Source organism: Frieseomelitta varia, unplaced genomic scaffold (genome assembly GCF_011392965.1).
Source record: "Frieseomelitta varia isolate USP_RPSP 00005682 unplaced genomic scaffold, Fvar_1.2 scaffold_816, whole genome shotgun sequence".
NCBI classification, from domain to species: Eukaryota; Metazoa; Arthropoda; class Insecta; order Hymenoptera; family Apidae; genus Frieseomelitta; species Frieseomelitta varia.
In genome coordinates, this window is record NW_025110608.1 from 625,400 (window position 1) to 642,652 (window position 17,253).

General features: G+C 39.1%; 1 protein-coding gene across 3 annotated transcripts in view; it reads right to left on the minus strand.

Annotated features, from left to right (window-relative positions):
* Positions 1 to 17,253, minus strand: part of LOC122536230 (cell division cycle 20.4, cofactor of APC complex-like) — a 318,886-nt gene that overhangs the window by 70,320 nt on the left and 231,313 nt on the right. The window contains exon 8 of one of the 3 annotated variants that reach the window (XM_043668422.1): positions 49 to 1,006. The exons of 1 other annotated variant lie outside the window; for it this stretch is intronic. In XM_043668422.1, the coding sequence (XP_043524357.1) occupies positions 939 to 1,006 (68 nt within the window). In that variant the 3' untranslated portion in view covers positions 49 to 938. Of the gene's footprint in view, positions 1 to 48; positions 1,007 to 16,451; positions 16,730 to 17,253 lie in introns of those variants that run through there. One more of the 3 variants, XM_043668420.1, reaches the window with a different exon arrangement.

A 17,253-nucleotide genomic window follows, 5' to 3' on the forward strand; every position in this document is an offset into this window, starting at 1 on the left:
TAATTTCTGAATAAATTACTAGACGTGCTATAAAAATAATAAACTCACCATGCGTCATTCTAGTTGCAAGACTATTCGTAGAACTGATACTTTGTCGCTTAGGATTCAGATTCAGCAACGAGATTCTCCAAAATTCCGTTATTCAGCTTATAGCTTGCTCGTTTGAATAACTTTCGTGAATCAGTGCATCTAACAGTGTATCGAAACATATATCAGATCCTACAAAAATGATCAGAAACGTCCAAGAAATTCCCTCCTTCGGTAACCTACCCTCAATTCATTCCCCCTTGTCCCTGGTGCGCACGAGCGAGCAGAAGGAACGTGCCGATTGACGCCAACGGGAACGTCGAACGTGGCTCGTTAACATCAAAATCACGGGACAATTCAAAGAAGTTTGTTCCTTCGTTCGCTCCGGTTTTTCGCGGTGTCAGCCAGAACGCTCGCCGTCCACTTCCTGGAGGACATTCCTCTGTACCTATATGGGATTCTATATTCCGCATGTCCCCGTGGCCAGAGGTGGATGGTGGCAATGGTCGGTACATTGGCGCAGGTGTGGCGGCACGAGTCGCACAAAGAGGGCCCTCGTAGATAGTACAACCTCTGCTCTCTCTTTCTCTCTCTCTCTCTCTCTCTCTCGCGGCGAGAGGCGCGTACTTTTTTTCCAGCTGGCTCCCTCCGGGCTGCCAGGTCGCCGGAAGAGCCGCGAGTCAGTCCAGGCCACCTGGGAGCCCTTAAGGGACTCTCGTTCTTGTATGTTGCCGCCCGGAAGAATTAATTATGCCAGCGGCCGGCCCGTTAACTCTCCGCCGGTTCGGCGAAAAAATCACGGCCGATGGAATGCGATTCGATCCGGGCGAAATGTCCCGGCCTCGATGCTCTCGATGCTCGCCGATTCGCCGCTCTCTAAAGAACGCCACACGCGCTCGTGTGTCGTGGAATTAGAGTCCCTGTCGGGTGACTTGCCTTCGTGAATTTTTCTTGCCTCGTTTGCGATGGTGTGTCGTGGCTGTGGATCGTAAACGAACGAAATTGAGGATGATTGGTTCATCCACGGTTCAAGCGTATTTCTGTTAAATTAAATATTCAAAATATGTGCTTGTATAAGCAAATGTTAAACTGTTCGTTATAAAAAGAAATGTTTCACTTTGATTCAAGGGGTGACCACAAGTCTCGTCTAGATGGACGTGCTTTCGTGGATAAAGATCAAGGTGATCTTTGTTTTCTTAACTATGAAACTATATTTTTCTTCAGATGGACATGTAGCCTGTTCCATGACGAACTCATCAACCTTTATACGTTGATATTTCAAGGTTGTTCAAGGACAAGTTACTGCCTTTCAACTGCGTTGAACATACCAAGAAATTATTGTTTCATCGTTCGACATGGTGACCTCGAGCGTCAATGCATTGATTTACTCTATCTCTAAAGGATAGTTGCGCTTTCTCCGATGTTCCAGAGTGTTTCACTATGACAGGTCGATGAATTTATCACGACCATCTGAAGAAAAACACATAGTTTCATTTTGAAAAACAGACATCACCTTGAAATCTTGGTAGCACGTCCAAGACAAGCAAAACAAGTTTCAATGAAACATTCAGTTTTATTTTTCTATAATGTATGATTTAGGAGGTAATTACTGCACATTAATTCCACAATTAGGCGTGAATTGTAGGGAATAACGATTTTTGTGTAAAGACATCATCTTGAAATCTTGGAGGCATGTCCAAGACAAGCAAAGCAAGTTTTAATGAAACATTCAGTTTTATTTTTCCATAACGTGTGTTTTAGGAGGTAATTGCTGCATATTAATTCCACAATTAGGCGTGAATTGTAGAGAATAACGATTTTTGTGTAAAAACGAATGCAGTAATAACAGCAATTGAAAAGCAATAGAAAAACATATATATTCTAACGGTGTCTCAAAGTACTACTACTTTCATCAAGATGTTGCTCTCTGGATTTGCAATTTTACCACCGGCCCCTACTCGTTCACTTCGTTTCACGCTTAATTATTTTTCAAACCTACTGCCTGACTTCGAACGCAATATTTATGCAAGCACCTACACACCTACCACCTCTATCAGGCAACAATATCGCAGGCAGCGTGCGCGAGAATAGAACGAAGAGTAGATTGTTCATCGACAGCGGTGGATAGAGGCTGGAGAGAGGACTCTCGACTCGTGGCGAGTTTATGCAACGGCGCGGCGACGCGAGCCACCGGGGCAAGCCAGAGGAGAGAATAGCCTGGACCGAAAGATCGCGATCTTCGCCTGCCGCGTATCTCACACCGGTTAGAAGTCTATTCTTCAGCAGAATGCAACGAAGATCTCCAGATAGCTTTGTGCCGGCCAAGTGCGTAGCCCCTTGACTTGAGTTACAACTGGCTGAAGTTTCAGCCGGCAGTCGTATAAAAATGCACGACCACCTGCGAAATCCTGCCGGCCGTCCGCGTTATTAAATCTAATCGGGTCTTTCTCTCCATTGGTCGCACATGCCACACTTGTCCCTTCGTTTTTTTGTTTCATTCAATAATTCCTGAAGGCAATTTCTTCTTGGTAATTAAACGGCACTTAGTTCAGTTCATTTCACTGTTTCTCCGTTTCTCTTTCTATCCCTGCAGAATCAGAACCGTATTCGGATCGTATGCAAGTAATCAGACTTGCATCCCTCGGAGTCAACTATTAGAGCGAGTTCTACTGATAACACTCCGAATTAAAGATCTATCTAATCTTCGATCAAACTATATTTGAAAAATAACATTAGGTAATTGTAAGTATTAAAATTCGTTTTTTATTCATTTTCATGGGTAAAAAGAATACCCATTAGTACAAAAAGTGATACAATTATAAAAATTTTAAATGTAATGAGGTACGAGACTGAGTGAAAAATTACAAGGAGGTTGTAATTATAATGAATACATTCTCTATCAGTCTACCTAAAGTTACCATGTTATCTCCGAATTATCCAAGCTTCAAATCACGTTCTAAAGACAGCGTATTCCAAGTAGAATGCTCCGTCCATCGTCAGACGGCATCACGCGATAACCATCATTCGTGTCACAGTGGTAGGAAGAAATTACTCCATGAAAAATTTAACTGATTAAGACACTAGCATTAAACATTCGTCACTAACCATTAAGAAACGTATCTCTGTTATAACGAAGGAATGCGCGATTATTGCACTGTAGCGAACGGGCCTTGTCCACGATCGGTGATTTGTTATAAAAATCAGAGTATCAACCGCGAAATACTGAACATTAAAATACCGAAGTTCGACGAGGTACAAAAACTAATTTTCACCGCTCAACTGGCGCAACTTTATTGATTCTTCGGCCTTTTATCCACGATGTTATCTGAGAGGTCTTCTCAGAAGAGACAGACAACTTTAGTCATGATATTCACCCCGACAAATCCCCAATACTCTCCCGATCCAAAGCATCATTTCACCCGCGTCGACGTAAAATCTAGGGATTCGTGAGAGCGCGGAGCGTCGACCAGCGCGTTTGTATCGCGCAGAGGTGGGTATCAGCGCTGGGTCCAATTTAGCTGGGTCCGTTCCGATAAAGTCTCGCGTCCGGATCGTAGGCGTGCATGCACACGCGGCCGTGCACGCGTGCACGTATATATACGCAAACAGTACGCGAAACGTACGAGCGCACGCAGCAAGCGTGTTGTCCGACTTAATACACGAACTGGAGTTTCCATGGCGGAGTTTCTAAGGCGAGCGCACGCAGGCGAACACGCAAGCGCGCGGCCGCGGCCGGCGCTATAAATTCAAGTAATGACCGTTTATAGAAAATAATGGCGAGGCCGGCACGCATTTATCAGCCGCGTGCGTCTCCGGAATCTATTCGTTCATTCATGCGCCGCGGGATCGAGAAATAATTGAGTGGATCGCTCCTTCTTTCTCTCCGCGCCGCTTTCTGTTCCGGCGATCCGCGCCGTGTTCGCTTTCGACCGTGCGGGCGCACGCGCGCGTTATAAAAGGGGCCCAGGCGAGGGCATTATCGAGCGCACGGGAAAAGGATAGCCGCGCGGTTCGAACTTTCGTTCCCCGCTCACGTTTTATGGAGTAAATTAATAGTTTTAATGAGCTATAAATTACACGGGATACACATGGCGCTATAACTGAGAATGGAACGTACGTCGGCGAAAAATTAAATTGATATTGCTCCGAGAGAGTTTCTGTTATTTCTGCTTCCGTTCTCAGAAAACGGGGGGGATAAAGGTTCGACGGACCTCGCGTCGAGAAAGTTACACAGTTAAAACTGAGCGAATGATCACTCTTATTTATTTATTCCAGATGTATAAACATTTTATGAATAAAAAATTGAAATACGAATATTTTAAATATATTTATGTTTACTCAAAATTACATTTTTGGACGAACTTTAATGAATTTTCTTCAATGAATCCGTTTAGTTATGATTTCTCTTTTTCTTTTATATTCTCTATTAAGCATTAAGCAGGACAACATTTTTCGACTTTGGATCTAATCAGGTATCTTAACCCCTAAAAGTGCATAAAAGACTGTAATAAATTATTAGAGTAAATCGTATCAATCATTTAATAACTGTGATTCACAACTGTGCATCTCAGCTCTTCAAATAATATTAATTATCAGACTGCGGATTTTTATCTGAATTGGTATCTCCCTAAAAATGATTCAAAAGAATCTGGATATTGTAATAAATGTATTTTGAATATTTTACATATTCTATGTATCTTTGTGCTTTAAAAATTTCCACAAATGCATAAATATTTGCAGTCTATTAACTGCTTCAAGTAATATTAATTATTAAACTGCGGATTTTTATATAAATTCACGTTTCTGTGAAAATGATTAGAAAGATAGAGCCTAGATATTACAACAGACACTATGTATTTTAAATTAAATTAAATGTATAAAAATGTTTATACATTCCTTGTATCTTAAATATTTACACTGTATTTCAAATATTTTGTATATCTAACTACTTCAAATGACATTAATTCATCATCAGGCTGCGAATTTTTATACAAATTCCTGTGAAAATAATTAAAAAGATAGAACCTAGATAACACAACAGATACTGTGTTTTGAATATTTTACATAATCTATGCATCTTTGTACCTTAAAAATTATTTTGCCGTCTGTCAACCGCCATCAGAACTTCAACTTACAAATTCATCACAGCCCTGTGTATATTGCCGATCCTCTCGTCCTCGTGCTATTCTCGGCGCTTATGACAACGGGGGGAGGAACGCGATTCGCCAGCTGGTCTGGCAACGGCGTCGGCGGAGAGCGGATACCGGCGTCAGATGGAAATCGATGCGGAATCAGGCTGAATCTCCATTTACGTCTCACTCACCACACCGTCTAGGTATATCCGCGGCGAGATTTCCGCGATTATTTATTCACGCTGCGCGCACCGACAGACCACATGGTCCAGCGAGGGTCTGCAACCCCACCAGTGCTGGTCTTCCAACCGCCCACGCTCGTCCACGGACGTGCACACATGCACAATTTATGCGAAGAATTCCGCTCGCGCAGCTGCACGCTGTCTCGCGGCCGAGATATCCGGATTCCAGTTGGCGGAAATACGAACGAGACCGGCGATACCCGCTGGTACGCCACATCTTCCGGTTTTCGACGCGTGTCTCACACTCGCCGCGCGGTAATTCGACGATCGAAGTCGGAGACGTTCTTGGAAACTGTCGAAAGCGCGTACACTGGTTTCCACGCGTTGGAGAATTTTTTTAGTAGGTACAAGCTGTTTTGAAATCTTTTGAAATTTTACTGGCATTAGATGTATGTATGTATAATAAACATATAATTTGGTAAATTATATATACTATATTTATAATTTGTGTAATAAACACATAATTTAGTAAATTATATATACTATATTTATAATTTGTGTAATAAACACAGAATTTAGTAAATTATATATACTATATTTATAATTTATATAATAAACACATAATTTAGTAAATTATATATACTATATTTACAATTTGTGTAATAAACACATAATTTAGTAAATTATATATACTATATTTATAATTTGTGTAATAAACACAGAATTTAGTAAATTATATATACTATATTTATAATTTATATAATAAACACAGAATTTAGTAAATTATATATACTATATTTATAATTTGTGTAGTAAACACATAATTTAGTAAATTATATATACTATATTTATAATTTATATAATAAACACAGAATTTAGTAAATTATATATACTATATTTATAATTTGTGTAGTAAACACATAATTTAGTAAATTATATATACTATATTTATAATTTATATAATAAACACAGAATTTAGTAAATTATATATACTATATTTATAATTTGTGTAATAAACACATAATTTAGTAAATTATATATACTATATTTATAATTTGTATAACAAACATATAATTTAGTAAATATAAATATCTAACACGTTTCATTAAATTATATGTGTATTTACCAAATTAGAGGTCTGTGAATTTTTAACGCATTCATGAGAAATTCACGATTTAAAACTCGTAATTTAAACGTAATTTCAGCTTTTATGAATCTAATTACTGATTTTATTTCCAATCAAATGCAGTCTTATAATCTGTATGAAAATTTCATAAATTTTAGAGAGGTTTTATAGTTACGAGTATTATTTATTCAAAGAAATTTCAAGATGTTAATGTACATAAACAGTGCAGTAAAGTATAATATTCTTCACAATATTTAATGGGCGAAACAATTATTTACATGAACGAATGAAATCGCAGTTGAATTACGAGCCAGTTAAATACCGCGAGTTAGGTTACATTTCAAAAATTTGACCTATCATTAGAAAAATTATATTCAATGTTGACAACGAAAGAATTTATAGAAAGTCTACACTTTCAAACACTTCGGATTAAATATTCACGACCCATGAAGGGCTGGCTCACGAAAATATTTTAGTACATAGAAACAGTTCTAAAATCTTCTGAAATTTCATTAGCACGATATAATTAGATGTTTGCGAATTTTTACGCGTTTACGCGGAAATTTATATTCCAGTTAGTTCTCAAGGTTAGAAAAACTTGTCGTTGCGAGCAAGAAGCGAGAAAATATTCATCCGGTTGATTGGATGAAGCATAAAACACTCGAGCAAATTGCTACCGTGCGCCGGCTGGTCGATTTTTCAGTCTGGTTTTGCTTCGCCTCGAAAAATCCTAAATTGCTCGTTGCCGTTGATCAGTCCAGCGGCTACTCGCCTTTCTTTCGTAGCTCTTACACGCTCGTGTAAACTTGCCACCACTACATCACCGTGAACCCTGTTAATTATGAACGACGTTGATTGAATAATCGTATGGAATTATTCTAATGAGTCCCCTCTACCGGCGATGCCTCTTCGAGCTAAGATGATCGTGATCAGCAGCTACTAACGAACGAACGTGTGGCGAATTCCTGAGTGGATGGAATTTTGTGGAAGCTCGAAACGAGTTCACAGTGTGTACGAGATAATTTCACGATGGAAAGACTCCTTCGGATCATTTTCATTTGCGAAAGTTATTCGCTGATGACTACAACCATTCGCAATTTCTGGATTCTTAGAGGGAGACGGGGAGAAAGTTTTCGAATTTAAAGGGAGGTAACAAGTTCTTGATTTTTAAAAGAGGATGATAAAGGTAGATGTCTATTTTAGCGTTAGTTAAAACGATAGTAGGTTCTTCTTCGCAAGAAGTGTAACAAAAGAAAGAGACAGAGCATAAAATTTTCTTACGGTGAAGCGAATGAAATTAATAAGATAAAAGTAAAAATATGTAACATTCATTGGAAGTAATATTAATAAATTCGAGAAAATTTCTCACAATATTCGTAGAAATATTTCGGAATATTTAAATATATAGATAATATATATCTCTTTAATCTTTCTTTCGTAAAACGTAAATACATATTTACGCACAAAATAAAAATACTAATCCACCATATCAAAAAATACATAGCTTTCCACACAGTTTTAACCTGTTTATTTTCTTAAAAAAAAAAAAAATGTCTTCACGATTATTTTCATTTGACGCTCATAACGATTGCAAACTACAGCTCTCACGCACAGAATTACATCGGACGGAATTATTTAAATATATAGATATAATATATATCTCTCTAATCTTTCTTTCGTGAAACGTAAATATATATTTACGCAGAAAATAAAAATAGTACCATACCAAAAATACATAGCTTTCCTCACAGATTTATTTGCTTTAAAAAAAAAAATGTTTCCACGATTTGTTTCATTTGACGCTCATAACGACTGCAAAGAATACAGAATTACATCGGGCCGGTAAATTCCAAATAACGATCGTTTTTAAATAATAATTTACTCGAACGATACACCGAATCTAACTAAGCCGAGAACAATCTGTCACGTTATTCCACGCATTGGGAATCGTCCCACGCGAGAATTACGCAACCGAACGTTTCGCGCTCGATATCTCGAAACCAGCGAGGAGAAACGAGGAACGATCGTCCAATAAATCCATTTTAAACCGGCCGTTGTTTCAGCGGCCAAGTTGGTTCGAAATCGGTTCTAGGTGCAATTGTGCCCCGGCGGAGCGACGTGTGCGTTGCGCAAAACGCAGCTGTTGCGCGGATCGCGCAATCGAAAGCTCGCGGCTCGTTAGAGCGGCTCCCTCGGCCGGCCCATAGTGCGCTCTTTAGTTTTGTCACGGTGTTCTCTCCAAATCAGATCCACCCACAATTCATGCCCTTTAGCGACATGATATACGGCGCTTTTAACAGCTACCAAGCAAACGGTGAACGTGATTCAGCGGCGCGTATGCAAAGGTGAATACATACACACCGGCGCGCGAGCAACACACCTCTTTATGGCCGACTTGCACGTTCGCTTTTCCCCTCGCGCCACGTTGCATTTTCATCCGTCCGATGATTTACGCGCGGGAGAGTGTGTAAACCGTCCAAAGAATTGAGAAAGAATTTCAGAATCGGCGTGTCTGAGGAGAATCCTTCGTAATTCGAATCTGATTCGAAACAAATTGCGAAATAATTTGCGAAATAATGCATACTTGGACGAACTACGTGGACTACTGCGTAGTTTGGCGAAAGTTTTTTTTTTTCTTTTTCTTTGGGATTATTGATGAGAAGGTTGATTAAGAATAAATTGCAGGTCTTCGTTCGCGTTGATTACATTTCTAAAAATTAGAGATACGAGAAATACGTGTATTGTATGGTTGATATATGTTCAATTATTGTCGTTGTAGATACTAGTTGCTAGTAAGTTGTAAGATACTAGATTTACATATATCTAGCTATATATCTAACTATAATTTGTTACTTTAAAAGTTGCGTTATAATAGAAGGTAATAAAAGTAATTGTAGTGATTATGATAATTTAAATTTATATCACAAATACTACAAATAAATAATAACTCCGTAATTAATTTTAGTTGTTTGTATAAAAATACTATCAATATAACAAAATATACAATTACTAATAATTTAATGAAGATTACATAATGAAACTTAAATAACGAATAATTTCTACGAATGAAAATTAAATAACGAATGAAGAATTTCTACTAGAATGGCTACAATATATATAAGTGTCAGTAAACATTTCCATGGTGATAATAAAATTAATAGTTATTTTTAAATATTCTATTTTTTATATTAAATACACATCTCGACAGAACGATTTAATGAACATAGATGCCGTTGATCTAAATTCTTCGAAGTAGAGGTCGCAATTATATATTAATGACGTAGCATTCTCTTCATTGTTGAAACTGACTTGACTTTCATTCGTTGAAACATTCACAGATTCAGAAGCGAAATATCATCGAGGCCTACTGCAATTTTAAAAAAAACAAAGAATACACTTCGCCGTAATTGTGAAATCTCAATTTCAACATTTTCCAAGTACATTTTCCGCTACGTTACAAGACGTTAAATCAACGTAAAAATATTTAACAGCTACAAGCATCTTCAATTACAGAAGGAGCTTCGCTGCGACCGATAAACGATCCGCTCCAAATTAACTCCAAACCATCACAATTTCCTCCGTCCTTAGAAACAGCCATGACCGTCGACATCCGGCTTGTGCATACTAATTAACCACTCCTATTTCGATGATCGTTAACCACCACGTAGGAGACGGCTAACGAAACCGCGGCGAGCAGTTATTCGAATCCATGGCGTCTGGCCGCGTTTATAATCTCATGAAGACGTCAAGGTGGTCGGATAAACCCGCAGCCTGGGCAAACCGTCTCTTTCTCTGGCATCCACCCAGAAGCAGCCACGAGAAAATAATCGCAAAAGGAAGGAGCTTCGACCAGGAAGAGTAAACGATAAGCGGAGCCTTTGAGATTTAGAGTCGATCGCGGATAAATCTTCTCTATCGTTTGTATCTTTTTCTTTTTTCTTCTTCTTCTCCTCCCCTCGTTTCCTGATTTTCCTTCGCGTACGTACCTCCTCGGGCACCTCTCGTTCCCGTCCACGGTCCGTTTCGAGTAGAAGCCAACAGCATCCTCGGTTATTAAGACGTTCGAACTGAAATATGACGTCCAAGGGAAGTAATTGGTCGCTCTTTCGCTCTATCTGGCCGCGGTCAGACAGCCGGCCAACTAATTTATGGCCTGGCCATTTCGAATCGCGGATAGTACGCGCTGCTACGTGGCTCTTTTACCCCTACGTGGTAATCGAGCCCCCTGCCGCGGTAGCTCTTGCCCACCAATCTCCTCCTCCCTTTTTTTCCCCCGTTTTTCGACCTTCCGCTTTCTTTCCCAACGGTCGATTCACCCAGAAGAAAATTGTAGATCACCGGAGGAAGAGGGAGAGCCAGGAACTACTAGGATTGTCTGGGAATTTATCAAGCGGCGGAGAGGAAGTGATTTAGGTAATTAAGCGGTGTGCACTATGCAATTGACGTAACGATACGTCTGCAGATTTCTCATGAGCGTTTTGTATTGCAGTTGTCGTCGATTGAACGATATTGTTTTGTAGAGATATGCTACGTATGTTTGAGCAAATTTTCTTTGATCGTGGTTTTAGAATTGGAAGGATCAATGAAAAAAAAGAAAAAGAGTATACGTCAGAATATTAGTTTCTTTCGGTGAAATGAGAATAATTTCTGGAAGAAGTAACTTTTAATTGAGAGAAATTGTAATTATATCGAAATAGGATATGAAATTAAATTGTGATTATATCAAAATAGGTATAAAAATATAGCTGACTTTTCAAGAGCAGTTGTTGTCGATTGAATGACATGTTTAGTAGAGACATACTGGATATGTTTGAGCAAATTTCTTGGTTTTAGGATGAAAAAAGTACACATCGAAATATTTTTTTTTTCTGATAAAATGAGAGTAAATTTTAAGAGAAATAATTTTTAATTTAAAAAAAAACTGTAGTATCAAAATTATATTCGATTATATCAGTGAATCATATCTAGGTTAATTAGTATCATACTTATCATTTAAAAAATACAATATCTTCTCTGTGATGAAATTTAATACATTTTTCTGAATAATTAAAACCAACATGTAAACTCTTCAACAATCTATCGTCGACAAATTTTTCTTGTGAAGAAAAACGGGAAGCGGAGGAAAATCTTTATCCACGTTTAGCTACAGAATAATCTCCAAGTGCCACGGGGAACGTTAAAAATTCGTTCTGCTTTATTTAACGACATCCTCTCTCCGAATATACAAACGACACGACGAAAATACTTCGTTGCTCCCTTAGCCAGCGACGATCTACGTCTATCTATCTCGCGGTAAATAGGGACAATGAAAAAAAAGTAGCCCGCAGGAAACGCGAAACATTATCTTTCGTCTGAATCGTCGGATAGATCGCGAGGACACTGCTCTGTGTGTTCATACGCATTCGGATCGACGCTATATTTATCCGCACAACTCGGAACAGCGTCGTTCTCGGAAAGAAGACAGATCGCTCCTCTGGAAAGCGGAGTATTAAGCGACATTATTCGACGGTGTTTCGTCTATCATACGTTTTATCTACCATGACACCCGGACAGCTTCAGATGGTATCCTCTTCTTACCGAGACTTCATCCTCGAAAGGAAACGAGACGACACTCGGCCTTTTCCCGCCGATTTCGTCTTCTTTCTCTGAACCATTTCCCTTAATGTCCGGCCGTCTCATTAATGCCGCGACAAAGAGGAGAGGGACCAGGGACCGGTATGTAACTGTCCGCATGATAAATGCACACAGATAGCGCACCCTGCCACCGTGCAACCATGCGTCTTACTTCTGTCCAAAGGCCCAAGTCATGAACACGCGTACGGGATTTCGTGCGTACGCATCTGGAACGAAGCAGCAGCCCTGACGTCACCTTGAAATTCCACCGTACGCGAGACTGGCTGGCCTCTTGGGGAAGTTAGGCGGCGAGATTTAAGAAAATCTCGAAGATCTGTTGGATCGAAGCTGAACTTTTGATTCTTCTTCTTGAACCCTTTTTACTACGAGAGCCGGGTTTATCCGGCATAGACGATCGTTTTCTGTTTTCTTTTTTTTTTTTTCTTTTTTCAATTCGACAGTGAAACGATATTTCTTACGATAAGACATTACAATGTTATAATATTGTAAGATACTTTAGATAGATATGTTATTATAAGATATTGTAAGATATAAGATATAATATTATAAAATTTACAGTAATACAATATTATAGAAATATAATATAATATTATTAGAAATTAAGAAGTTATATTAGAACATAAAAATCTTTCTTAGCTCTTTTACAAAAATTCGGCTACAGGTATAACTGTCAACCCTTTTACTACGTCCACATCGGCTATAGCCATTTCATGCACATTTCTGGCGTCGGGCTCCGTTCAGTGGCTGTGTTTCGGCGGGATTCGGTCTCTTTCTCAAATTGGAACGACTCAAGAATAACATATAACAATTAACGAGAATTAGGAATTGGAAGACTTTGGAACTAAGAATTATTCTTCCAATTTTACTGAAACGAACACGATACAGAAACGTAAATTCTGTAACGGTACTACGCGATCCTTGTTCCATCGTAGCTAACTGTTTGCTCACTTTCAGGCACTTGTATCGCATGATGGTGGCACCCGTACGTCACTCGGTAATTTGTTTACAAGTTGGACGGTGTCGCGACAAGAGAAAATCGAAAACGTAACAGGGGCCTCGCCGGGCAATTACCAGCGTCGCCGGTCGCTCGATTTCGAGCAATGGCGAACGCGGTTACGTTATTAAAATAATCCCCCTTAAAATTCATGGCCGTTGTAATTTCAATCGAACACGAGCACCAATCCACTCTTATTACACAGGCTGCATCGGCGGAGATGCAAATCGGGCTGGCTGTTCGTCGCGGCCCTGATATCCGATTACAAGATCGAGGGTACCCTATTACGATCGATTCCGCGAGCGTCGGGACGCAGCGGCAACAGGAAACGAAACGGGCGGCCGACACCCGCCGCGATTCGTTTCGCGTTTTCAGCCAGCGAGAAAAAGACGAAGGAGGAGGATCGAGCCAGAATCTGCCACGGTGCGGCCGTAATAAATATCGTTCGAGAAGCTCGTATCGGACGATCTGAGCGCGATTGTATCTAATAATAATCAGCAACCGTTTTACGACCACTGTCCAGTCATAAACACCGCATCCTGTTGGCCAATTAACTGTTCGCGACTAAGAACTGCGCGCATCTGTTGTTTCTGTTGTTGGACGAGCGTGATTCAGTGCGACGAACATCGCCGGTTGAAGTGACTGAATTTCCAATCTGCTGGAATTTCGTTTCGTTTTTTTTCTGTCTGATGAATTGATTGGATCTTTTTGGTCAACGAATGGTCGTTGTATACGTTCAAGCATTCCGAATTTTAATAATTGATATTAATGATAAATTTAATGTTAACATTAAAGACAAATGACGAGTGGTGTGTTGGTGGCAGATTGCTGTAATTTATGCAAACTTAAGTTCGAATTTTATTTATTAAATATTGTAATGTGTGAGTATTTCGGGGTATTTTTATATATATGTAACAATAAGTAAATTATATTTATTTTAATCCTCAAATAAATTATTACATAATTTATGCCATTCACATTCTCCGTGATAAATAAATAAATTATAATAATAAAATTCAATTAAACTGTTGAAATATTTCGAAGCCATGTAAGCCATGATGTTATAGTTTTTAATACACGAAAATTCATAATCGGCTGATCGCCTAATCTAAATGCCGGTCGCGAGTTAAATTTTCTAAAATCATCTCTCTCGCCCGAGTGGAAATTAATCTCCTAATCGCCGACTAAATTTCGCGTGTCAGCAATTAAATTTCGCGCAGGTACGAACAGACGAACCCCCGGTATCTAGCTAATCTGAACTGCATGACGCTTGCGTAAAAATACGCAATTCCCTAATCGCGGAACAGCATCGTTAAACTCGACGGGAGAAGTTTACGCAGCGGATCTGCTCGCAGATCACGACCATCATCCTCGTAAGTTCGAAACTATCGTTGAATCAGAGATACGGGGTAATTGCGGTGGTAACCGAGGAGGGGCCAAATTACGCGGGCGATAATTCAAGCGGCTGCCTCTTGATTTCCGTCATCGATTAACTTATCGTTCGATTGGACACGATCGAGCGCCGGCTCGAGCGGAACGCCGTGGCAGGCGCTCTCCGCGCCGGATCCGCGCGCCGGCTAACTGGCCTGGTCGCGCGGTTTTTCATCGGTCCCCACCGGCTCGCTTGTTATTAGCGAGCAGCGTGGCATTAGCGCGCGAGAGTAATACCGGGACATCTGTTCTAGTTACTTTATGTTAAGCGAGGAGACTCGCGGTCAGCACGGTAATTTCAGACCATTAGCCGCGTCCTTGCCGGCCAAGAGTTTAATCTCGAACGAAATCCCGATTTCCATGGCCGGACGACGCCACGAGCAAAAAAGGCGTCGCGCGACCAGGTGAAAAAGTAGAAAGGCCTGTCGCCTTTAGACACGCGCGTCGCGACTGGTGATTATTTATTTAGAAGGAGCAGATCGTGAAAAGTCATAAACGGATGGCTAGGATGACGGTTAAGACACTGATGGCAGCAGAGTGTGAAAAATAATGAGAATTGGCGAATTGAATTTCTAGAAATAACATTTCTCGAAACACATCTAGATAGATGGAATTGTTTCTTTAACAAATTGACGTATACGTGTATACGTATTAGTGTGTTTTTAATTATCTTAATCTCTCGAGTACGTATATTTTTCTCTCTTTTTAATGATCTTGTATTTATTCAGATTTAAACCACCGTTTTTACTTCTTCAAATTTATCGACGAATCATAATCAATGATGAACCTCATCTTCGAATAACCGAATAAAAGCAATTGCTTTACGAAACATCAATCCCAAAAATTATTTACTCTGCGAGAGAAGCGCAATAAAATTATTTCCCCCTATAAAACGATCTAACCCTTTTGGTCCATTAAATTCGAGTTAACGAGATAGCGTTCGGTTAAGAAAACGGACCGAATGACACGGACAGATAGTTACAGCGGCGTTTGCCAGAGTGGCTGCTCGCAGAATGGCCGACGTAACCCTTTTCTGGTGTAATTAGCAGCTGACAGATAATCACGTGACTCACAATCACGGTACGGCCTTAAAGGTGGCGAAACTTGGAAATCTATTTGATGGTAGTAGAAGTCGGTCGTTAAGAGTCCTAGCACGAGACTAGACGGTCTTATCTCGCGGACGATCGATAAACCTGCTGCGAAATGGTCCCGGGAAAATTTAAATTGCGCGCGATTCGACTGTAATCGTCCTTAATCGGTGCACACTCTATAATCGCCTCGTGAAAACGACGTTCGCGATCTCTCCCCTTCCTTTTTCTTGCCTTTCGTCGTTTCTCCCGATTGCGGACGACATTTCAAATGGAAATAATACGACGTTATGTTCGGCGAAACGTGTTGATCGCCGCGCTATGAGAAGAGGATGAGCGATCTTTGATGTTCCCGCGAAAATCGAGATACGAGTAGAACGTTCAATGTTTGTATTGGAGAGGTACATCACGTACAATAAAAGCGTAGCGTCGAAAAATTTCTTTTCAAGTAAAATTACAACCTGGTTCAGTGGTTTGGGTGTATATATATATATATATAATAATTGCCAAAAAGGATATCTAATTGTACCTCATAGCTTGCTATTTTTTAAATTTAATTAGTAGAATTAATTTGAAATGGTCTGTGCTATTCCATGCTACCATTGTCTGGGATTTGGTTATAGTTATTAATTTTGCAGGTGGAAATTTCGTAAGGAATTTAATTTTGGTAATTTCTGTATGATTCTGTACTATTTATTTATGTAATTTTGTTCTCTCAATTGTGTTGTACGTAAATATAAGGAGATTTAAATTTGTGAAAGGGAAGAGAGAAACTGTAATAAAATATATTTTTTTCCTTCCGTTACAAAAGATTTATGTAATTATTTTGTTCTCTCAGTTGTGATGTAGGTAAATGTAAGAGTTAAATTTGGGGAGAGGGGGAAAAGAGGAACTGTAATGAAATATGTTTTTTACTTTCATCACAAAAGATCGAAGAAGATGTGATTTATTCACCTTCTTGCGACATCGATTCTATCGTATGTCATAGTATTTAAATTCTTTGAAATTCATCGTTGTATCTCCATGCATCATTTTGCGCTGTTTCTTAGGTTTTGAGTATTGGGACTCGTTACCGAAGAAATTCCACATCAACAAACAATCGTCTGCCTGAATGGCTACAGAAAATATATATATATATATATATTCGCATATTAATTTTCTTAATGACATTACAACTCTAAGACGGATACTTCACGAAACAATGGAGATTAATAACACTAGATTCTCTCCTGAACGAATCGTGCAAAAATACATATTCTTTTCTAATAGTCAATATTTTCCAAAAAAATTCTAATTTTTGTTATTAGAGAAATACGAGTGTGCATCAATGTTTTACAGGAACACTTTTTTGTTAAAAAAAAAAAAAAAAGAACATATAAAACTTGGTCGGAATTAAAAATCTCTGTACCGTTATATTCAACGTATCTTCCAGAATGAACACATGAAAACACATATACTTTGAACATCCACATCATTATTATTGCACTTACAGACAGCATTTTACGCAACCCAAACCAACTATGGTTACACGAACAAAACCAGATACGAATGCCATCGGAATTAATGGTTTTTACACGTATCTATCTTTATCTATATGTTTATCACATAAGAATATTTAAAATGATCTTCTTCCCGTTAA